The 23,697-nt window shown below is 38.1% G+C and overlaps 2 protein-coding genes across 3 annotated transcripts; one reads left to right on the top strand and one right to left on the bottom strand.

The window, feature by feature from the left end:
- Window positions 1–4,295: 4,295 nt before the first annotated feature.
- LOC133857129 (oxysterol-binding protein-related protein 1C-like) lies at window positions 4,296–19,988 on the bottom strand. Of its 2 annotated transcripts, none has more exons than XM_062292262.1 (10): window positions 19,064–19,988; window positions 18,634–18,987; window positions 15,297–15,396; window positions 10,220–10,654; window positions 7,390–7,496; window positions 6,417–6,584; window positions 6,201–6,341; window positions 5,316–5,549; window positions 5,107–5,220; window positions 4,296–4,996 (listed from the first exon to the last, which is right to left on the bottom strand). In XM_062292262.1, the coding sequence occupies exons 1-10, from the start codon at window positions 19,646–19,648 to the stop codon at window positions 4,826–4,828; spliced, it is 2,409 nt and encodes an 802-aa protein (XP_062148246.1). In that variant the 5' UTR covers window positions 19,649–19,988; the 3' UTR covers window positions 4,296–4,825. The 2 variants fall into 2 exon arrangements, with proteins under 2 accessions (XP_062148246.1, XP_062148245.1); XM_062292261.1 differs by having other exon boundaries at window positions 7,390–7,545; window positions 10,212–10,654; window positions 19,064–19,985.
- A 1,547-nt stretch (window positions 19,989–21,535) lies between these two features.
- On the top strand, window positions 21,536–22,259 carry LOC133856707 (probable methyltransferase At1g29790). Its single transcript, XM_062291762.1, has 2 exons — window positions 21,536–22,024; window positions 22,203–22,259. The coding sequence occupies exons 1-2, from the start codon at window positions 21,536–21,538 to the stop codon at window positions 22,257–22,259; spliced, it is 546 nt and encodes a 181-aa protein (XP_062147746.1).
- The last annotated feature ends 1,438 nt before the right edge of the window (window positions 22,260–23,697 follow it).

Raw genomic sequence — 23,697 nt, 5'->3', positions numbered from 1 at the left:
GGAAAACAATTTGAATACGAAGGTGCCAAATGACGTGAAGATGTTCCTATGGAGAACATCCAATGATCTTCTCCCAATTGAGAACTTGTTAAAAAGAGGTTTTGTAAGGGATTCTTTATATTTTACATGTAGGTTGGAGGGTGGGAAGTGTTAAACATATTTTATGAAGTTGCTCGTCAGCTAGGGATGTATGGGGTAGTGTGGGAAAAAGGTTCAAAAGGGTCATGGAGGGGGACCTACTTTTATAAATATCATGAAGGAAATGTTAAAAAGGTGTAATGAAGAGGAATATGAACTTCTAGCAGTGATAGCACAGACAACTTAATTGGTTTAAGAGAAATACAGTAGTTCATGGGGCGTGTTCATTCATTCCAACCAAAATCTCCGCAGGGCAAGTGTTGACTAATGTTGTAGAAACACAACGGAAGTGGAAAAATCCCCTACATCAAGGTTGGGTAATCATAGCTAGAAGCACAACCGTGTGTGTAATATTAGAATAAGTAGTGGCAGAAGCATTGTTTGCATTAAATGCAACGGAGTTTAGTCGGGATATGGGGTTATAATAAATTTGTTGGTACAGTTTCCGATATGGTGACTTATTGCCTCTAAATGCGTTATCTCCGCAACCTATAAGACAAAAAGATTAAACAAATGAGCTTGTCGGATGTGCTAACGAGGTCTCACTCTAATGCCTAAGTCAGATTCTTGTAAACAAATATCAGGGAATATGAGAGCACAGTAAAGTCAGAGAGATCAAAGAGTTTTGATACCTCAGCCCTGGGGTAGTGACCTATTTATAGGCATGTAGTTCTAATACATTAAGTGTGCTTTGATTATAGTTCGATTACGATTATAACCCCTAGACTGTGTAGGATTAGGTCTTATTCCTTGGGGAGTCCTGTTCGGGTAGGACTAGTCTTCAGCCGAATTCAAACAGGTCTCTTATCTCGTATCTCGTGGGATAAGTGGTTATCCAGAAAATTTCGAGATAGTCATTCTACGGCTTTCTAGGGATTATGGATCAGATCTTCCTATAATCTCCTTCGACAATTTTGGGATAAGGCTTCCAGCTTATTCAATCCATATCTCCTCGTGGTGGTCCCGAGAAATCCGTTATCGTGACCAGCTAGATATTAATATGTTGTGTGTATTCTTCTCATGTTCCTGGGACAGTGATAATCCCAAGAGGTATCAACTGTGCTTATCCCCGGCTCTAGTAAATGAGAATATTTATAAGATTTTGTAAGGAATATCCAAAACAGTTATGACCGACCCAATCTTCATGGGCCTTTCTTCAAGTCGGATACATCGACTGAGCCCACAAGCAAACTGTTATGGGCTTGTTTCGGCTTTGGGAATGATTATTTCCCCAACAAAATTATTTTGGAGGGTGATGCGATACTAGTAGTAAATGAGGTCGTAATACCCCAAAAATAATAAAATAAATTAAAACATAACAAGTAACTAAATCTCATCTTTACTTGCATTGGTAATTTATTCATTTGAGAGCTTTGAAATAATTTTCTTAAAATATCAAAATAAATATATATAATTTTAAACCATGCCTGAATGTTTGAAACATCTTTGGAATGTTCGATGTGGACCCCATGACTCGAACATTCAAAGCATCTATGGAACATTCGATGTGGACCCCTTTCCTTGTTCAAAAACAATACACTGAAGTTTGAAGCATCTTATAGGAAGGATAAACAAGAATTTTTAGAGGTAGAAGATGATAAATAGTATACTGTTGGAACATCGTGCGAGTTGTTACAATAGTACCGTTCGAGCAATGGTCAAGACCGTTCTAAGGATGTTGACCATTTGAACACTACTCAAAGACCGTTCTAATGGTACATGACAGAATGCAAAATGCCTAGAGCTTCAAGTGCTAGAATAGGGTTTACGATTTAAAGACCCAACTAATGATATGATATTTTGTTGACGAAGAGGTTGAGGCTTTTCGAGGAAGGATTTATAGAGGACTTTTACAACTAAGGTGAGTAAACTCACGTGAAACCTAAAATAATGATTGTTTGACATTCATGTTTTAATATGAAATGTGCATCTTGTATTACCATGAAATGCTTTATGATTTAATGTTGTGAGCCCTGAATTTCTAAGTAAAGTAATAATTTGTACGCTATATAGAAGAGAGTTACGACTTGATGCATAATTATAAATATGTATATAAGTACTTCATCAACATGATTTATTGTCTTACTTACCTATTGAGAACTCCTACTGCCTGAAATTTGATATACTCATATGTTTCATAAAAGAATAGGTCCACTACATACTTATGTGTTTCATGCGTAACTACTCACTAAATCGTAGATAGAATTACATTTCATTTTCCACTTGTAAACAACCTTGTTTTATAGCTAAGCTATGCTTAGACCATGATGAAGGGGAACCCGAGGCCTCCTTACCTAGTTTTATATTGTCGAGAGCTATGTGAGACTATCTTTGTATTTAACAATGTTGTACTTCTCTTCAAAAAAAAAAAAAAAAAAACAATGTTGTGCTTAAGTTATGACTGAATTTACTATGACGTAAGATCTATATTTAAGATTAACTTATGATGAGACTTACTTATTAGTAGAATTGCTAGGTGATGATACCTAAGTTTTTCCATTGCAAAACTCGCTAAAGAGGGATGATAATAGCATCCCTGGTTAATTATTAGTTCATTAAGTTGGAGGCTTTATAGCTAGGCCATGATTGGGTGGTTGTTGATTGAAGAATACTTGAACCTCTTGAGGTTGTTGGACTAGCCTGTGTGGAGAAGATGAATCATGGCCGGAAGCCTGACTTGAGACCCATTCCTTTATGGGTTATGAGCCTGATTGGCATGTGAAGAATTTCGGGTCAAAAGCCTAATAAAATATGTATGGGCCATAAGCTCAAAAAAAATATGGTATGGGTCATAAGCCTAATAAATATGTGGATCGTTGATGGAAATGTTGTGAGCTCTTTTTAGTGAAACTTTGGCCTAAAATCATGGTCCAATTTGAATCGGCCTCTTCCATTGAATGAGATTGTACCACATGGACTGAGATAAAAACATCAACGCTCAACACTATTCACTTTCTTTTAGCCTTTAGTTCAGTTCTTCTTTAACTTGAAATTGTTGGCCTAATTGTTCAAGAGCCATTTCCTTCTTGTTATATTTCAAAAAAGTTCTTTGTTCTTTCGAGGATTGAGGAAGTTTATCAATAATAGACAAGACAATCATTTCCTCATTCATTTTCATGTTATATTGGTTAATTAATCTAAAGATTTCATTGAATTGTTCAACAACAGGATTAGAATCAACCATCTTATCGTAGCATGAAATTTTTTAGGTTGTGCCTCCAAAAGATACTTAGTCTCAAGTCCATCCCATTAAAGCTATTTTCATCCTAGACAATTTGCTAGCAAGAAAATGAACACCCAATCCATATAGTCAAGATGGTATCCCTCTACTTCTTGGAAACAAGGGCAAACTAAAGTTTGAAACAAACTATGGCATGTCTCATGTAGGAATGTACATGCGGACATATATTAACCATTTGCATCCGCTATCCGCACGTGCGGTTAGCAAAAACCATTTTTTACGTATGCGGATGTGAATAGAAATTTTAAGGTATTCAGATGCGGTTATTATCGCATCCGCATACCCTTCGTATATAATATATATTTTATATTTAATAAATTCACTAAAATGACATCGTTTTAGATTAGGTATAAATTATGTTTGTATTAATTTGATTAACAACATTGCTATCTCGTGTAGAACTTTGGCAAAAAAGCAAAACCAATGTGAAATCAATATATTTTCAAAAGATTAGCTAGGCTTAAAAAAAATTTAAATAAGCCCAAAACACTAAAAATTGGCCTAAATTATTTTAAAAATCGTTTAAAATAGGTTTTAATAGAACCACAAAAAAAACCCAAAAGACAAAAATAAACCCATTACCTATTATGCAAATAACGGATAATAACCGTATGGATGTGGTTAGTAAAAACATGATGTAGACATCTAAAAGTATGCGGTTATGAATACTGCAAATAACCGCATTCGCATGTACACCAATAGTCCCATGCATGTTGAGTGATAAATAGTTGTAGATGGGCGTAGTGATAAATAGTTCAAAATGTACACAAATGTGTTTTAAGTGCATTCAGTATAGAATAATGATAAAGATTACATTTTTATCCCCACAATGCTGAATTTTTGACTCATTGTGGTATATAACATTCATTAGAATATAATGGTACTGGCACTAAGCTTGTTAGAATTGAAATCACGATAACCAACAATATTCCCTTGCTTTAATTGGCTTCTGATACTTCATTACATCATTTATTGCTTTCACTAATGGAGTGAGGAAGATATTTGAGTATGTTTACATTATCAGTAACATGTTATATTTGTTAAAAATATATTCTCGTTTCTTATCATGAACATCAACTCAAGTAGGATATCTATTGCATGTACCTCTGGAAGGAACGGGCTAGCTAGCAGCCACATGTTCAAAACTTGGAGATGGCAAGTCGGGGGAGAGCCTTCCACCAGGATGGGATTGATGTCTTTTATATACTAAGCCATAAGACCATCCTCAATCTTGTTTTACGCATTTTCTGTGCCCCTCTTGAACTGCTCGGAATGGCAAGCAGGGAAGCTCATCTTCCAGTATATTTGAAGAAATAAACAATTTTTTTTTTTTTTTTTTTCAAAGCCTTCTATAAAGAAAGAAGAGACGGAACGGTAAAAGAAATAATCAGGGAGAGGGAAAAATGTGTTTTTTTTCTTCTTCTTCTTTTTTTGTGGTGGGGGTTGTTACTCGAAGTTTGGATCAGTTGGGAGTAGGTGTCCAAAAATGTTAGGGCATCCTTCCCAGTTATGCTTTTCCCTCGCCTCCCAGTAACCACCAATATAGCGGTATGTATGGCTACTTTTGTCCTTAGCAAACCATCTTGGCTTCCACCCACTCTCTTGCATCTGCCTTGCCTGCAAAGTCATATTGACAGGATTTCCATTATTGCCATCCATTTTCCAAGGTATGGGGAAGAAAGAAGAGAATAGAAGTAGTATTTAATTAAGGCGTGCGTGGACTGTACTTGTCGCTGTTTCTGTTCTAGCCGCAACTTCTCTGAATTGGCCATTTCATACTCCCCATTCTCTAAACACCTCTGATCAGGCCTGAGTCTTGAATCTGTTGGTGGCAGCTTCTCCTGTTTATTAAATTTAATATCAGCAGTGACAATGCTAGAATTTGTTCTTAACCTTAACAAATGGGGAAATTGGGGGAAAAAGAAAAGGCAGTAACCTTAAGTCCAGGCGTAAGCTCATTCATCGTAATGGCAAAGCGCGTTAGATCATATCTGGTCGGATATTTGGATGGCTTGCTCCGCTTCCATAGCAAATGGGGGGTCTCCAACAATGAATTTGATCTTTTCTCTTTCCTAGAACCATCGCCTGTTACATAACGCATTCCCTCATCCCATTTCCCAATCATAGTTGCCATTGTTTTACCATTCTTATCTTGGACAGAACCTTGCACCTGCAATGAAATCATGACAAAACTCTATATCTGTTAGAACAAGATCAATAAATGATGTGTAAGTAGATGTTATCGATGGAACCTACTCTTAATTTTTATTTTTTATTTTATTTTAAAATGGTTTTATGAAAACAAGTTTAGGCATTCTCTTTGCATTTGATCGTGGCTTCATTACATCTGTAATATACATGATCTTTTGCACGTTATGGTTGCTTACTGCAAAGACCTGCCTTGGGGCTTATTATTTCCTCCAGGATCTATGTTTAGGTCAATGCATGTGGGTGTTGTACAAAATTATCTAGCCTCTATAATGGCTATGATATTCTTGTCTCCGCTCTAAATATTAGTCAAGGTTGCCTCGAGAGAGCTGGTTAGGATCTGCATTGCATAATTTTCGATCTCTTGAATCATTTATAGTCAATTTCATTTATTCTTTTTATTCCTTACCTTTTGCGTTCTCTTTTACTTCTTGTTTTTGTTGCTTATATGCTTCCTGGGTGCTAGGCCCCCTTTCCACCATTTTATTACTTACTTCTAATCCTTCCAAAAAAAAAAAAATCCAAAATATGAGAAACAAATGTTATAAATTAATAACATACAGACACACACATGTAGAGAGAGAGAGAGAGAGAGAGAGAGAGAGAGACGCACCTGGTGAGGATTTCTATCGATGATTGATTGCTCCTTGAATCTTAGCTTACACGAGTAGTCACGATTTCCCTCTATGCGCATCGTACCATAGTGGTCGCAGTAGAGTTTTCCTATAATGAGGTTGTAAATGGATGTTGTTACCTGATAGTAGAGTGTTAGCTAATCATCAGGCACCTTACAGAAATCGGAAAGTGCAATCTAATGTCAAAAACATACCTTGCTCCACTGAAAAACTTCTCCATCATCAAACTCCAAAGTCAAAACGCCAACAGGATCAAGTTGAATCGTACGACCCCAAAACTTACTTTTTAAATTGCTGTCTCCTGAAAATCTCCAGCCCCGCCCCTCACAATAGCATGCAACAATCGTGGGGTGATGACTGACCTGTCTCAAGATGAACAGCATAAATACTTGTTTCTAATTATCAAAATCACTAATACATATTGATCACACACAAAAGAAAGTAATAACATAAATAGCATTCAGACCAAAGTATAAGATAAAGGTAGCAAATGAGATACACCTATTATGTAAGATATGAGTTTAAAATAATATCCACCCACAAAAATGCTAAACCAATTTCATGACACTAGCAACTAATTCATACATGGTCAAGAAGTTGATATGACATCTACAGTGTTACAATGCATAGTATCTTTTTTATTAGTAAAAAAGAGGCTACAGAAATGGAAAAAAAGAAAAAAGAAAAAAGGAAAAACAATATTGTTTGTTGGCAAGAGAAACCACAATAAAGGTACAATTCAACTCCTTTTTACTTTTCCTTTTTTTTTTTTTTTTCGTGGGCTGGGGGAACTCTAGGTATCTGACTTGTATAATTATAACAGAAATAAATGTGCATGCTATGCTAGCCCACAATCAATAAGGACTGTTAAAACTCATTGACTACATGTAATCTCAAACATTACAATCAAAATTTGCTCATATATGCCTCAAATATTGAACCGAAAACAAAATAAGCTAAAACTTAAAAATCAATTCCTCATGCAATTTCTAATTTCATTGGACCCAAATCAATGGACTTTTGCAGTTGATCTTTATGATCATCTAAAATGTCTTGTTGGTTTTATGTTAAGTATACAAAAGTTTGTATAGAAAAACTATAAAAATAATATATATTGAGCATCAAGAAACGAATTTCTTACAAAGCCTACTAACAGTGGAGTAATACCTTCTCAGAGATAAAACGAAGGCCTTTGTCTGGATAATCTGCTTCGTATGTCTCACCCAATAGTGGATTAAATGGCTTGCAAGATCTTCCATCCGTAGAAGCATACCCTGATACCGCAAATGCTGCTACATTTAGAATCCTCATAAGGCTATTACCCTACAAATTTTTACCAAGGGCGTTAAAAGAGTTCTTCAAAGGATAATAGATAACTACGAAAACTTTAAATATACCCAAGACAAACCAAATACAGTAAACTAGCTGCAACAAGGGCATCACAGGGTTGTATAAAACAATAAAGGTAAAAGTTAATGAACACAACAAAGTGACTCCGCTGATAAATATGCATATCCAAGCATTTCAATGATCACATTTCAACTAATACATCTTTACTAGAGAATTGATATACCAGAACATTGAGTGTCATATCATAAAAGCCAAATTAAAAAAGGAAAAAGAAAAAGGATAATCAAAATCAAAGTTGCAAACCCCCTTCATGTAAATATAGTTGAGAAATCAACTTCACTTTGTATCGTAGAGCCTAGTTTGATTTGGCAACATCCTAGCATGGTTCTTAATGCATATCAACAAACATTACACATTTCAAAATACATAAGAACTGAATCAGTAACTAATGGATTCTATAAAAAAAAAAAAAAGAAAAAAAAAGAAAAAAAATAGAAAAAAAAAAAGAAAAAAAGAAAAAGAAAGAGATCACTACAATTAGTGTGTTGAGGGCTAAACAAAACGTCAGTCCTTTTTGCTGCACCTCCCTCCCAGGACATGTACCTAAACAAGGAGGCATTCCTTACATTTCGGCAGGAAGGGCACCAAGAAAGTCTGTCAAAGATTAAAACAGGAATTGGATGCCATTTACCACCTCTAGTTTCCAAATTGAAAATGTTGCGATTAGTAAGTCCATGTTTGAATCCCTTGGGGTAATTCCAAATAGTTAAACTGTTCAAAAGCATGACATTCTAGTGTGCTCATGATTACTTAAGGGCTACGCATCAGTAAAAATAAATAAATTTGGACCCTTAAAACAAGATATTAGCGAAAAAAAGCAAGCTAACACCCTTGCTAAATTTGAAGTACTGAATAAACTCAAACCACTCACCTCCGAGACTCTAAATCAAAATCAACTTGTTCAAAAGCAAGCTTTTACATACTTCCAAATACTCCCACAGTTTGTCTATGGCAACTGAATAGCTAGCACCAGCAATGAAAAGAATCCAGCACAAAGGAAGTCTTCTGGCTTTTCTAGTATAATATAAAGGAGGACTACTTTCTTTTTCCCTACTGCTATATTGTTCGTCATAGTAAAATGAAGATATTATTCAATTTTCCATAAAGGAGACAGCTGGTTTCAGTTGGTAAAGTCAGCATCACACCAAAGACTTGATATCAAATACCGCCTTCAATGGGACTCGGGAAATCAAGAATTTCCAGAGAGTTAACTCCCATTGTCAAGTCTGTAGAAACAAACTCCATGCAAGATCCAGGAATATACATGCATATATACACAAACACATAATACAAACATACCTATATATATATATATATCAGAAGAAATGAGGCTATCCATTGCACTTAGTAATCAACTTTGAAATCCAAACTCAAAAGGAAATGGGAAAATAGTTTAATATGTGCAGCATATATTATTAATGAATACACACATATATACACAGACACAGACACGCAGCCATAGTTACAGAAACACTCTGGAGACCAGATGACATCCCAGACAGCTAAACGTAGTAAACAACAATACCAATTTTTTTTTTTGGCTGGGTAGAAAATTACCACTTAAGGAAATGGGTATAATATATAAGACAATACAAAAGAACTTAAGGTATATTAAATAATTACAGAGGCATTACTATGACATAAGTAATAAGTAATTGGGCACAAAGTAAAAAACCCAAAAACCATAACTCGAAGGCTACAAGGCTTGCTATAATCTCTCTCTATTTTTTTTTTTTTCGCTCGTTCATGAACACACCTAATAGTGAGAACTTACTCAAAAAAAAAAAAAAAAAAAAAAAAAATAGCGAGAATTAAAACAAGGTTAAACTGTTAGAATTGATAGAACAGAAAAGCTTGCATCTTCAAGATTGTTTCTTATTCTGTGGATTAATTAAGTGAACAAACACATCACGTCTTAGACATTATACATTCTAAAATGTGGAAGGTACAGATATTGACCAATTTACTTCCATTTGGTGCAACAGTAATAATAACCATGAGAACCATTCAGGATCCCATCACAATGTTTGTTTTTCTGTGATATTATCTCACATGCAACTATGGTATAGAGCGTTAATTATTGGTGACAGTCCTAATTGCAACTATTGAAGTATCTTTTAACACTATTATCTAATGATCTTAAAAGGCTTAAGAACAATTAATTAATGCATCTTTAAAAACCAGACATTGTGGCAAGAAAGAGACTTTGCAATGGAAAGTTGGAAATTTAATGTACTTTCAAAAAAATTCAAATGATCAGAATATAAGTCAATTTAAGGAATACATCCTTCTGACACACTGCAGAGGCTGTATGATGTCCACAATGAAACATATATAGAAGCAAATTGCAATCCCCATTCAGTAAGGATATCTGGTAACTGCTAATGGCTCAGACAAATAAGGCCCAACAGAGCAGACAATAGTAACATGATGGTCCTCTGAAAATGACTCAATAAATGATAAACAAAAAAATATACCAACCAATACGGATATGAATATAGAACACATGAAGTTGTTTGCAACCAACCAACTTTAAGGAAGTGAAAGGAAACACCATCAGATCTTAAGTAAAGCGTTACCGTTTTACCCCATTCATACGCTTGATCTAGAAGGAATGAGTATTCCATATCTTCAAAACATTTTTGTAAAGAAGACAGGGGCTCATTAAAATAAACTGGAAGACACACTTTGGTGAGATCCTTTCCAATATTCTCTTTGATCATTGACCAAAGACTAACTCCCTTCTCTTTTTCAACTGGTTCAGGCAATTTCTTACGGCGCCTAACACAAGGATGGTTAGATCCAACGGATCTAATGCGGAAACCAACACCATTTTCAGAGTCAAGACCCTCTTCTTCATCATCAGAATCAAGTGGTGATTTCTGAAAATCAGACCCATTACTTTTGAAAGAACTTGATGAAAGAAAATCTTGAGTATCAAAAAATGCATTGTCATCATCATCAGTTTCTTCCTCTCCCTCATGTCTGTCGTTGTCATCGTAGGAATCACTTGCACTTCCCTCTGAAATATATTTCACAAAAATTTGCTGTCAGTTATTTGGCTTTAAGGACAAAAGCATATGGGAAGGGCAAATATAGCATACAGAAACGAAAACAAAAATGCCTATCCTTAAGTCTATGCTGGTTTCCCTTCTACAAATATTCAGAAACGAGAAATGCTGGATCATCAGTTTATAAAAGCAACTCAAGACCTTTCAAAATCAACGCAAGAACTAGATTAATATAGCATAACAATACATAAAAAAGGCCTCAAAATGTTGTGTTATGATACAAATAGATGTGAATCAAATGTATATACGGACAAGACAATTTGAAAGGATTCCACAAAGCATATGAAAGGCTTCCTCGAAAGCATGCCTTGTTGTAGACTCCAAAGTTAAAATGAAGGATGAAAAGTTACTGACCAGAGCATGCTGCTAGAATTACTCATACAAAAATGCAAGTTAATCAATAAGATACTGTATTGGAAATCGAGCCCTACAGACTTGTTCAATTTCTGTTACTGTACTATATCAGGAATATGCTGCTGGCCACAACATTTGGGACACATTGCAGAATACGTTAATTGACAGATAGTCCAAAAAAAGAATTATTAATTCGAGAGCCCCTACTGATATGATCATAATTATGTGATATTTCCCATGTCGTGCTACAGTCCATATCTCCGTAGATTTTATAGTCCAATAAAGAGTTAGATTCCTTCCTCATTAGATTTGTCATAGTCTTAGAAGTCAAGACCTAATTAGTCTATTATGTAAACCGCAATATATTATTTCTCTATTTCAAGGGGAGCTATCAATAAAAAAAGTAGGAGTTGATTATTATTTTAGAATATAGTTTTTTGTGTTTTGGAGGTCAAGGCTCCCTCGAAGTAGCAATTGGAGATCATGGCTCTCTCGAAATAGCCAATTTATCATTTCCTATGTTTTGTTACTAGTGGGTTTGCATCAAGTGGTATCAGAGCAAGGTTGATTGTTTCTACAACAATCACCGATCCATGCCCATTACCATGTTTTTCCAAATTTTCTTGAGTGCAGAGCAACAAACAAGGCTAAAAAAGATGCGGTCAAAATTCATCGAGTGGAATGAAAAATTCACCAAAATGATGGTGGAGCATATGAAAAAAATTAAAAGTTTGTCTCCACCACGCCTCTCTTCAGCAAGTCAATCCTTGCCCATAACACCTACCCCACCGGTTGCCACTGTCACAAAAAAGAGGAAGAAAGAGCTGTTGAAGTAACAAAAATCCATCCGCCCCAGCGTCCCACCAAACCACCGTTGATCGGCCGTAGATCAGCTCACCCCAGCCGCAAATTTAAAAAGCACAAGACCCAATCTTTCAAACGCGCCGTCATCAACCCACGCCGCGCCTCCACGCCTCTGGGAATCACTTGTGTTTACTGTGGTGCAAGAGAGATAAAGAAGAGAGCCTTTGTTTGGCTTTGGTTCGAGAGAAAAAAAAAAATATTGATGGGGAAAGAAAATCACGTGATCCCAATAACAAGAAGAAAGGTCTCTGACATGCACTAGGATAAAGTTGGGACTTTGTTTACTGTGATATTTCTTTTTAGTATTTATTATTGTTATTTGATTTTCATTGTCTAGTAGTGTAGTTTTAGAATTTTTTTTTTTTGATAGGTAATAGCAATTTATTGAAAAGCGCTAAGGGGCGCAACCCTTATACACGGGAAGTATACAAGAGAGCCCTTAAGCGGGTCGAACAGAAAGTAAATTTAAGAAGTCTACAAAAGTAAAGACACTCAAACTACGATATGGCGCTATCCAAGAGTATAAAGTGTTGAGCAACCGCTTCGTTAGCTCCACCATAGGTGTCTCTACATCTTCAAACAAACGAGCATTCCGCTCCCTCCAAATACACCACAACAAGCATAGAGGAGCTAACCGCCAAACCTCTTTCGCATTCCGACTCCCAATAGCTGCACCCCAACTAATCAATAACTCCAATACCGAATGTGGCATAACCCACTCAACCCCAAATAAATTAAGAACGTAGCTCCACAGGGCCCGAGCTACCTCACAATGAAGCAACAAGTGACCAATAGACTCCCCACTTTTCTTGCAAAGACAACACCACTCCATTACTATAACATTCCTCTTACGCAAGTTATCATGAGTCAAAATTTTGCCCAAAGCTGCTGACCATACGAAGAAAGCCACTCTAGTTGGAGCCTTAACACGCCAAATATTTTTCCAAGGAAAAGAAGGAAGAGAAGGGCCATCTTCCCTACAGAGCTCTACATAGAAGGAACTCACCTCAAATAAACCTTTTTTAGAGGGATTCCACACTAATCTGTCACCCTCACCATGACGAATCGAAGTAGAATATAATCGGTCGAAGAAAGAGAGAACCATATCCATCTCCCAATCCTGGATATGTCTTGTGAAAAGAACATTCCACTGAACTACACCATTAAGGACCACCAAATTATCCGCCACCATCGCGTCTTTGTTCCTTACAATACAAAAGAGAGCTGGAAAGCATTGCTTCAAGGAACTATCCCCACACCACTGGTCATGCCAAAAACTAATATTAGCTCCACTCCCCACTTCAAAACGAACAAAATTGCGGAAATCCTCCCACCCCCTCCTAATATGTTTCCATACACCCACTCCAAAGGAACCCAAGACCTCTTTCGAGCACCACCCGCCCTTAAGACTTTGAAATTTGGCATCAATAACCAAACGCCATAAAGCCTCTCTCTCCCTACCATATCTCCATAACCATTTACCCAAGAGCGCTCGATTGAACTGGATGAGATTGTGAACTCCCAACCCACCTGCGTATAAAGGTGTACAAATCTTCTTCCAACTCACTAGATGGAACTTTTTCTCATCACCAATGCCTCCCCAAAGAAAATCCTTTTGGATTTTATCAAGACGATTAGCCACCCTCACTGGCATAGGAAACAAAGATAGGTAATAAGTTGGAATGTTGGAGAGCGAACTTTTGATAAGAGTCAACCGGGCACCCTTCGACAAGTACATCCGCTTCCAACCCGCCAACCTCCTTTCCATTTTTTCAATAACACCATTCCAAATAGAATTGGACTTGTAAGAAGCACCCAACGGCAAACCCAAGTAAGTCATAGGCATAGAGGCAACCCTACATCCAAGAAGATTGGCCAACCTTTCAACCTCCTCTACCCCACCAATTGGGACAATTTCTGATTTTCCTAGATTAATTCTCAACCCAGAAGCTGCCTCGAATCCTAAGAAGATACATCTCAGGTGGCGAATTTGTTCTTCTTGGGCACCACAAAAGATCAAAGTATCATCAGCGAACAGCAGGTGGTTCATAACTAGTGCCTCTGGATCACTGGAACCCACTGAGAACCCTGTCAAGTTACCCTGGTCCAATGCGGCAGTCAACATCCGACTCAACGCCTCCATAACCACCACAAACAACGGAGAAAGAGGATCTCCTTGACGCAATCCCCGAGAGCTATTAAAGAAACCCGAAGGGGTTCCATTAACAAGAATGGAGAATCTCACCGTTGAAATACAAAAACGTATCCAATCCCTCCATTTTTCCCCCAAACCACATCTTTGAAGCAAATATAGCAAGAAATCCCAATTCACATGATCATAAGCCTTCTCCAAATCTAGCTTACACAAGAGTCCAGGTTCCCCCGATCGAATATGACTATCCACACATTCATTTGCAATAAGCACAGAGTCTAAAATTTGTCGACCTCCGATAAACGCATTCTGAATGTTGGAGATAATCTTGCCCACAACGGACTTAAATCTGTTGGCAAGGACCTTTGAGATAATCTTGTAAACCCCCCCTACCAAACTAATAGGGCGAAAATCTCTGACATCCATGGCACCAGTCTTCTTAGGAATCAAAGAGACAAAAGTAGCATTCAAGCTCTTTTCAAACTTTCCTCGAGAATGAAATTCTGCAAAAACATCCATAATGTCAGTTTTTAAAAAATCCCAGCACTTCTGAAAGAAAGCCGCCGTGAAACCGTCAGGACCCGGCGCCTTGTCACCATTCATATCCCTGATTACCTCCCACACCTCCTTCTCCTCAAAAGCTCTTTCTAACCAAATGCTCTCCTCCGCCTCAATGGATAAAAAAGATAGGTCCCCCTTTACCTAATCTTTGATATTTCTCATGTCGTGCTAGAGTCCAATAAGAAGTATATCTCCGTAGATTTTATAGTCCAATAAAGAGTTAGATTCCTTCCTTATTAGATTTGTCATAGTCTTAGAAGTCAAGACCTAATTAGTCTATTATGTAAACCATAATATATTGTTTCTCTATTTAAAGGGGAGCTATCAATAAGAAAAGTAGGAGTTGATTATTATTTTAGAATTCAGTTTTATGTGTTTTGGAGGTCAAGGCTCCCTCGAAGTAGCCATTGGAGACCACGGCTTTCTTGAAGTAGCCGATTTATCATTTTCTATGTTTTGTTATTAGTGGGTTCGCATCACCTACATACATAAATATATACACACACACACACACACACACACACACACACATAGACATATAACTGGTTCTAAAGAATGATCTGTATATATTTTACTGCAAATTCTACCAGCATGAGTTCATATTAACCAAGTAAAAGGTAAAAAATAAAATAAAATATAAAATAAAATATTTTACATCATACCACTGTATTTGTCTAGCCTTGAACTAAAGGAAGTTCCTTCCTCTGTTGCTTGCCTTTGGCTCTCATCAACAAGTGTGTTCTCCAAGTCAACCTTTTCTGTCTAGAAGAAGCAATAGGTAGAAGAAACTTTAGCATACCAGTGACCAAATATCAAAATCAAAGATAACTCACAAAGTCAAGTGACAATTACAATAAACAAGGGATTGCTAATTCCAGAAAAGAATTCCAGGTATAAGAGCACTCCCTCCAACTTCCCTAAACCCCCATTCTCTTCCCTAAATCTAGGGAAAACCCCAAAAACTCACTTGCAGGAAATTCTCCAAGTGTTCCCTAAACTAACCTTGAGCTGCGGTGCTACCCAAGATCTTGGGTAGCACTGTAGATACCCCATTCATTATTTTAATCAACAAAAACGCTTCTCTCTTCATTCAATTTCTGATTCAAGCCTGTTGGTTGGTTCTGACTATAGCTTGGCTCCCTTGTTACAGCTGAGAAAAAGGTCCTCCTCGATGACTGTCAATGGCCGCCAAGTGCTGCACCCACACCGCCTTCTTCTTCCACAAAATAACCCAACGCACGCCTCAAATCGCCATTTCTGAATTAGGCATCAAAGAAAGGAAGCTGAACAGCTTCAAGAACCAAACTTTACGACTCAATAACTCAGAAGTTGTCCCTTTTAACGCAGAAAGCAAGCCAATATAGCTTCATCTCCAAACCTCTCTCTCTCTCTAAGCTCAGAAATGCTCCTAAGAATCAGCAACCTACCATACCTTGACCTTCAAATGTCTCTCCTCTCTCGCTCTCTCACTAAAAAGAAAATCCAGAAATGCTTCCAAAATTAGCAAAAAGTCGCTTGGATTCCTATATTTAAGGAAAATCTAAAGGAAGCTGTTGGGAGTGCTCTAACAGGTAGAACATGATAAACTCAGAAAATAAAGTTTAAAAAATATATGTTAAAAGAATGAACAAGAAAAAGTAGAAATAAAATAAAGGATAAAAGTCAATTTCCAAGGGAGAGGAAAAGGCTTACTGTGTCAAGCATTTTATTGCGAAGGTAAGCAAGAACTGCCAAGGATGTTAACTTTAATAAGTTTGATGTTAACACATAAATTTTTATAACTATAAGCCCATTGACAAAATCAAGATAAGGACTCAGATTGTTATATTTCCTTTGGAAAGAAAAAATGCATTTAAAAAATCTAGTTGATGTAGATGTTTAATTAGTGAATATACTTACTTTTAAAGAAACAAAATTTTTCATTGTAAAGAAGATACACCTCTATCCTTTGCCGAACTATAGAGGTGTATCTTCATACTTTACTGGTTGTAAACTTCTACATGTTGCAGTTCAACTTTGTTGGCTGGCTGCTGGGCCCTAGAGGCAATTCACTAAAGCGGGTGGAAGCTTTTACAGGTTGCCGTGTGTTTATTCGAGGAAAAGGTTCGATAAAAGACCCAGACAAGGTATTATTTTTCTCTTACAACATACTTTTGCAAGTTAACTCAACGCAGCCTTAATTCTAGCTAGGTGGAGTGGCTACTTTAATCCTTTACCACTTTTACATTAAGGATTAATGTACATCTAATTCCATCAGAGAACACAAATAATGCAATTGAAACGTTTGAAGTGATCCCACTTGAGATGCTATAAAGCATGTTCAATAACCCAAGCAAACCAAAACAAGAGAATAAGGTTTCCCCTCATTCCACATTCTAGTATGAAAGCCTTCTCGCATGATGCCACTGAACCATGGGCTAGATTGAAAGAGTCCGATTGTTCTAATCCCAACTTCTAGAATTAGTTACTGTTGTACGCCCCGATGCTTCTGTGCAGAAAAAAAGGACAAAAAAAAAAAAAACCATGCACTATATATAAAGACTGCAAATAATTTTTACGAAGATAAAAAAATTTTTCTTCAAAAAAAATAAAAATATATTGTCAATGATCTTTGAATTAAATGGCAAATACTCTCTCCATAAATAAGGGATGGATTCGAAGATAAATTCAAGAATGTAGATGCATGAGTTGTATTTATTATTTACCTACCAAAGAAGGAAACAAATTTTTAAAAACATTGTATGAAGAAAACAAACACCTGATCGGTTAGCCATCTCTCAATATTTGAAGTTTGACAGTGCGGATAACTTTGTGGGTCTCTACTCCTCCGGCTGATCATCATCTTATATTTGTCCAATAATATCAAAATGACCATATATTCTTTCCTTTCTTGCTTTACATGTTTAAAAGCCCAAAATTATATAAAGGGGTCTATCCCAAAAAAGACAAAGAAACTTGCTTTTACCCCAAGGGGGAAAAAGAAGAGAAAAAGCTTGAAGTCCCAGACGAATCAAATCATACTCAAACCACTTCAATCCTCTTACGAGAAGGTTGAGCATAGCTCAACACCAGTAATTTCCAATTTTCTACTTTCCATCTACCTCCCCCGATCTTGCTAAAGATAGTAATAATCGAGCTTACAAATTTAACAAGTATACAAGAAATTTGTTATCATATTTCAAGACAGTTACCCTTAAATAGAAACAATTCAAGTTGTTCAGTGTTATGAAGTACTTCTTTAGTAAAAGTAATCCAGACTAAAAGCCAGAATCTGTGCTCTTCCAGTACGATAAATTTAGCATGCTTCATACAAACACAATCCCAAATATACGCACAATCAACAACCCAACCCCACCCCCCTCCTCCTTCCTAGTCCTGGCTTATCTTTAAAAGTTACAGACAAATATCATCAATTTCTCAAAGTGAGACACAGCCCAAAGTTTGAGAGTGAAATCTTAGAGGTCAGTCTTGAAATTGCCAACTCTTGCTTTATTACATAACAAAACTTTTTGAACCCAGCACTGAAATCCATTAAAAAGCCGAAACACAACCACATAAGTAAGATGTGATCATGTAATATAACTATCAAGTTCAAAAGTGTAACACGAGTTCATGAAAAATGCATATCCAAGGCAAGCTGTACGTATCTCAATAAAACCCTAAAATGAAATATACGCATACCTATCAACAAGAAGGGAAGATGTCAAATTAAATCAGAATTTTTAGACCCATCAACACATCTTCCACAATGTTAATCTTCAGATGCTCTTCTACGAGAAAGAAATATAGTACATTATTATATCCAACCCTAGGAAAAGATGGACATTGGTCATTTTGCGGTACAATCCACCCAGTCCCTTTAGAAATCGTACACTAAATGATTTATAATCAAAATTAATTTTAACACCCAAAAACGAAAAAGAAAATAATATTAATAAGAATGTCAAAAGGCAGAAAAACTAAGATCAAATAAACAGAAGTGATAGGGGATAATAGTACCTCCAAGTGACGCAAAGCGTCAATGAGCAACAGCTGCTTCTGCTTGAGGACCACAAGATGTTTATGCATTTGGGAAAGCTCAGCCCTCATAATGTTCTCGCAGTCCTGTATAGCGGCCTCGCTCAGCCCCTCCTCCAAGAGCCGCTGCCTCAACCTCTCCGTCGAAACCACCATACTCTCCGCCATCAGCTCCGCATTCGACACCCGCGGGAACATCTCCTTCACCGCCCTCAGCGCCTCCACCCACGCCGCCCTGTCCTCCCCACTCTCCGCCCTCAGATGCACTCTCTTCTTCGTCCCCGTGTACATCGAGAACCTTCTCTCGTCCGACTTACTCTCCCGAATCGAGCAAACCTACACACACATTTACCCAACAATCACATCCCAAATAATTCATACAAATTAAAACCTGAAAATACGATCGACCGACCTTGAGGTGGAGTTCGCCCACGGGTTTACGGAGGCGGGGTTGCGTCCGGGGTTTGCGGGAGAGGCGACGGAAGGAGTCTCCGCCGATGACCATGGATCCTCGTTCCGTTTCATGACTGAGCGTGATTTTCTTTGGGCCGTGGATTTTGTAATAGGAGAGAACGCCGTCTTGGAGGACGAACCACCGGGGACGCCAGCCCCGCCCGTAGTTGACCCACTTGTGCAGAACGCCCGAGATTCCACTCCCTACAATGTCGTTGATCTTGACCTCACGCTGATCCACCATTAGGGCCTGGCCATCCCGAGCGGACGGCTGCCGATTGAACCACTCTGATGCTGAGGATTTGGATCGCTGGATCAGAATGTTGTTGTTGTTGCTGTTGCTGGTGCTTGGGATGCGGAAGCTGTGGTTGGAGGATGGCATAGAAGGGGATTCACGGTTGCTGCTCGGGATGGAGAGCGATCGAAACGACGGCGTCGTGGATGGCATGTTCAGTAGGTCCGACAAGGATGAGGACGGAGGCGGAGTCGTGCCGGCCTGGGTGGTGCGATCCGGTACTGTCGCCACGCAGCAGAACTGATGCATTTGCTTTGTGATCCAACGATCACAGAATGACCATTACGAATCAGAGAGAGATGGACAGGGGATGATAACGGTGGTGCCTTGCCGCGAAAATCGGACGGTAATTTGATTTTTTTTTTTTTTTCGTTACGCGCACGTTTACCGGTTTACGTTTGCTTGAACTTGAATGATTAGAAAAAAAAAAAAACATTTGTAGTCTTTTTAATTGTGTTTTAAAATGAAGAAATGAGGAGGTGTGGACTGATAATAAATAAATAAATAAATAAAAATTGAAAGTAAAATTATGAATGCTACGGCCCTAAGAATGAACGTGGTTCGACCCTGGTGTGGCACTCCCGAAAACTCCGCCAGGGACGAAACGGACGGACTGGCGTCGAAATAAAAGAGGGAGACGTTTGAACGGAGCGTGACGACAAGTCGGCGAGGTAACAAAACTACTCTGTTTTTAAAATGCCTAAGGATATGGGATGGAAAACAAAGGAAGCGGTTGGCTTGGACGAAGACAAATATTTGTACAATTTGATTCTTTTTTTTTTTTTTTTTTTTTTTTTTTTTTTTTTTGAAACAAGGAGAAATTTTCATTATAATATGAGACTTACAGGGCGAGAAGCAGTAATTAGGAGTAGAACAACTCTTAAAAATAAAGTTCAAGATTGAATCCTAACTTGGGGAGCAATTACCTAAGCAGATGGACAAATAATATAAGCCTTTCTTTACACATGAGTTCCATTAGAAGAGATAAGCGAGTGTAGATTCTGATATAAAAACAATTATTACAGTCCAGTTTAGATCTAAAATATACCATGGCAGGCTACAAGGATAACAACATAACACAAGCTTAAAAAACTAGAATAATAATAAAACAACATTGGCTGGCTAAAATGAGCATAGAGAGTCGTCGGTGATGGCGTGTGTATACCATGCACCCGCACCAGAAGATCGCCCATTATCAAAACAACCACAAAAACTCCTGAGAACCGCCAACTACGAATCGGAGGAGATGATGAAGCCAACACACACCGGAGAGTGAGGAGCGCTTGTTTGCACGTGCACACCATGCTCCGTTGTACGGACAACCAGAGAAAACATGCCTGGGTGCGATAAAGGTGGGGGACGATGGGCGTGTAACATACAAATATTGACGGAAAATCATAGATCTGGCTTAAAAACAATCAGCCTGTGAACTGAGCCAAAATACTTTTCTTTCACTAGGTGGCCGCTGGCACTTAACCCAAATAAACCCACCAATAGATTGAAACCCTCAACCTTTCAAATCCTCAGAAGGATGGGAGAAAATTACCTTTTACCTCTTGGTTTCACAAAGCGACATTGAGAGAGAAGAAACAATAGCAGCCCACGACTCAGTGTCGGGCGGAAACAATAAGGATTGAAAGCAGAAACAAATCGAAAAAACAAACAGGGGGTTGAGGGGCAAGTCCCCTCCCCCCTCAAACCGGAAAAACAAAGAGAAAACCCTGGCGGTTAGGGTTTCTCGAGAGACAAGGAGGTTATTTTTAAAAGTTACAATTTGATTCTAGTGTACGCTACGCGTGTTATTTTCCATTCCTTTTAGCTTGATTGTTCTTTTTTGGGTAAATATAAAATAAATCTCTGGGTTTTCACGTATATTTTGAAAAATTCCTTACTTTTTTTTTTTCAACATTAAATCTTTTAGTTTTTCACGAATTTGAAACCAGTCCCTTTATGAGTTTTCTGTCCATTTTCGCAACCTTTGTTAATGTTACGTCAACATTTTCGCCACTTCATCTTAAAATATTAATTTTTAATTAAAAATTTTATTTATTTTGGTGGCTCGCGGAAGCCCCTAGGGCTGAGGGTGGCCCGAAAGCCACCCCCAAGATTAACTTTAGCATCGACGAAGTATTGGCGATGAAGAAGGCCGGCATGATCCGTATCAGGCCTGACCTTGCCCGTGGGGTGGCTACTTCTGCTGTGAGAATGATGGCGAGGAACATAACCATCGCCACGACCTCCATGAACTTGAACGGTCAATTCAACAACTTCATTGCCGCAAGAGGTGTTGTGCCGCTGTACATTAGCATTTCCCAGAGGCTTCCGTTCTTCGACAACACATTGGACATCGTGCATTCCATGCACGTGCTGAGCAACTGGATTCCGACCACGTTGCTACACTTCATGATGTTTGATATCTACAGAGTGCCTAGGCCTGGGGGTTTGTTTTGGCTCGACCATTTCTTCTGTCTAACAGTACAGATGGAGGAGGTCTACCAGCCGCTGATAGAGAGCGTTGGATTCAAGAAGGCGAAGTGGGTGGTGGGGAGGAAGCTCGATCGTGGTCTAGAGCGTGGGGAGATGTACCTTTCTGCTTTGTTGGAAAAGCCACTGAAACAACTCTTGGTGGATTTTTTTTTTTTTTCCTAGTTTATTCATACGAGGTTTGATTTGTTATGTTTAGTTGCTGTTTCCTAGCTTGTAAGAAATTGCTGCAACGCAGAGTAGGTTCATGAGCTGGTGAGAATTGGCTGCCACTAGGACTAGGAGTATCTTTTCCCCCTCTGTTTGTTGTTGTATCTAGGGATTACTTTACATTGAAGAATTTAGTAATATTCATTACTCTTGGGCAAAAGTGTAGTCTATCGTTAAGAATCTGAGATATATGGTGAGAATTAATGCATTGAAATTAGCTCTGTTCCTTGAAGAAGAGCTGCAACGTCAGCTAAAGCAGATATCACAGTCACAAGAGTCGCCTCTGTGGGTCTCACACCTGCAGATGCCATTTCACAACATAGAGCGAGCGACTCATCCGAGTGCCCATTTTGAGAATAAGCAGCAAGCATAGAATTCCATAACACAACATCTATTACTTCAATTTTGTCAAAAACTTGTCGAGCACTCTCCACGCAACCACACTTTGCATACATGTCAACTAAATCCGCACCCACAAACACATCCGTCTCCCACCGAGTCCGTATCGCGTGTTCATAAATGTTCCTCCCCTTTTCAACGGCAGAAAGTGTAGAGCATGCCCTGAGATTCATACGGACCATTCCACGCATACCCGCGAATCAAAACATTCCACAGAAATAAATTGTCTTTAGGAATTCTATCGAACAAGAGGTGTGCATCAGTTATAGAGTCACAGACACAATAAAGATGAACAAGTTTAGTAGCTGTAAACATACCAAACCCGAGACCCATGTGGAAAAGGTGGGCATGAAGTTGTTTCCTGGGGTTGATCAATTTCCAGGCAATATAGGATTCAAGGAGAGAGGCATAATGGTTAAGAGGAGGGTGATTGATTGCGGGCTTAGAAGAAGGATAGAGGGTTTGTTGTCGAGGAGGGGTTGGCGAGGGAAAGGAGTGATATGGGAGCCAGAGAAGAGAGTAGTGGGAAGATGAGGATGGAAAGGTTCTATTTAGTTTTGTTATGGAGTGAACTGTTGGGGTGTACAACCGGTTGCAGTTATTTGCTTGTAACCGCAACCGCAATCAGGGTTTCTGGTTATTCATATTTCAATAATCGCAACCGCAACCGCAGCCGCAGCCGCAACCGGCATACCGGTTGCGGTTTTTACCAACCTCCGATTATCTGGTTATTTTAAACCGGTTATTAACCAGATAACCGGTTTTCATATATGTTGAATTTTTCAATTTTTTTTTTTCTAACAAAAAAAAAATTCAATATTTGCATTCAATTACATCATTTTTTGTCCTAGGTGTCCATAGTGTAGCAAAACATGAAATACCAAATTACTAAATTTAAGTAAAATAAGAGAAACCCATATACTCGAAGTAACCATACCTGCAAATTTACATTGAGAAAACAATTATTACCAAGATTTTGCAACCAACGTCCAACAGCACCCAAAAGACCAACCACGTGAAACCCAGAACCTGAAACCCCGTTCATACAAGACAAAGTCCTAAACCCATGTATGAGATTTCTTAGTATTGTCTTTAGGTTTACGCCTCCTTCAATTTTCATTCTATTTGAACCAATATTGTCAGTTTATTTGTCTTTGAGTATGTGATAGAACGTATAAGCGCAATGAACCAGAGGACAACAAAAA

The sequence above is a fragment of the Alnus glutinosa genome, chromosome 14 (genome assembly GCF_958979055.1).
Source record: "Alnus glutinosa chromosome 14, dhAlnGlut1.1, whole genome shotgun sequence".
NCBI classification, from domain to species: domain Eukaryota; kingdom Viridiplantae; phylum Streptophyta; class Magnoliopsida; order Fagales; family Betulaceae; genus Alnus; species Alnus glutinosa.
This window is presented reverse-complemented; position numbering and strand designations above follow the sequence as displayed.

Excerpts from the sequence above, each read along its gene's own strand:
- LOC133857129 (XM_062292261.1), bottom strand. The coding sequence starts at position 19,648 with ATGCATCAGTTCTGCTGCGTGGCGACAGTACCGGATCGCACCACCCAG. Across the intron at positions 15,397-18,633 it reads ACGCTTTGCGTCACTTGGAG|ACAGAAAAGGTTGACTTGGA; the intron begins GTACTATTATCC and ends TGCTTCTTCTAG. Across the intron at positions 6,342-6,416 it reads AAGTTTTTCAGTGGAGCAAG|GTAACAACATCCATTTACAA; the intron begins GTATGTTTTTGA and ends CTCTACTATCAG.
- LOC133856707 (XM_062291762.1), top strand. The coding sequence starts at position 21,536 with ATGAAGAAGGCCGGCATGATCCGTATCAGGCCTGACCTTGCCCGTGGG. Across the intron at positions 22,025-22,202 it reads AGCCACTGAAACAACTCTTG|GGATTACTTTACATTGAAGA; the intron begins GTGGATTTTTTT and ends TGTTGTATCTAG.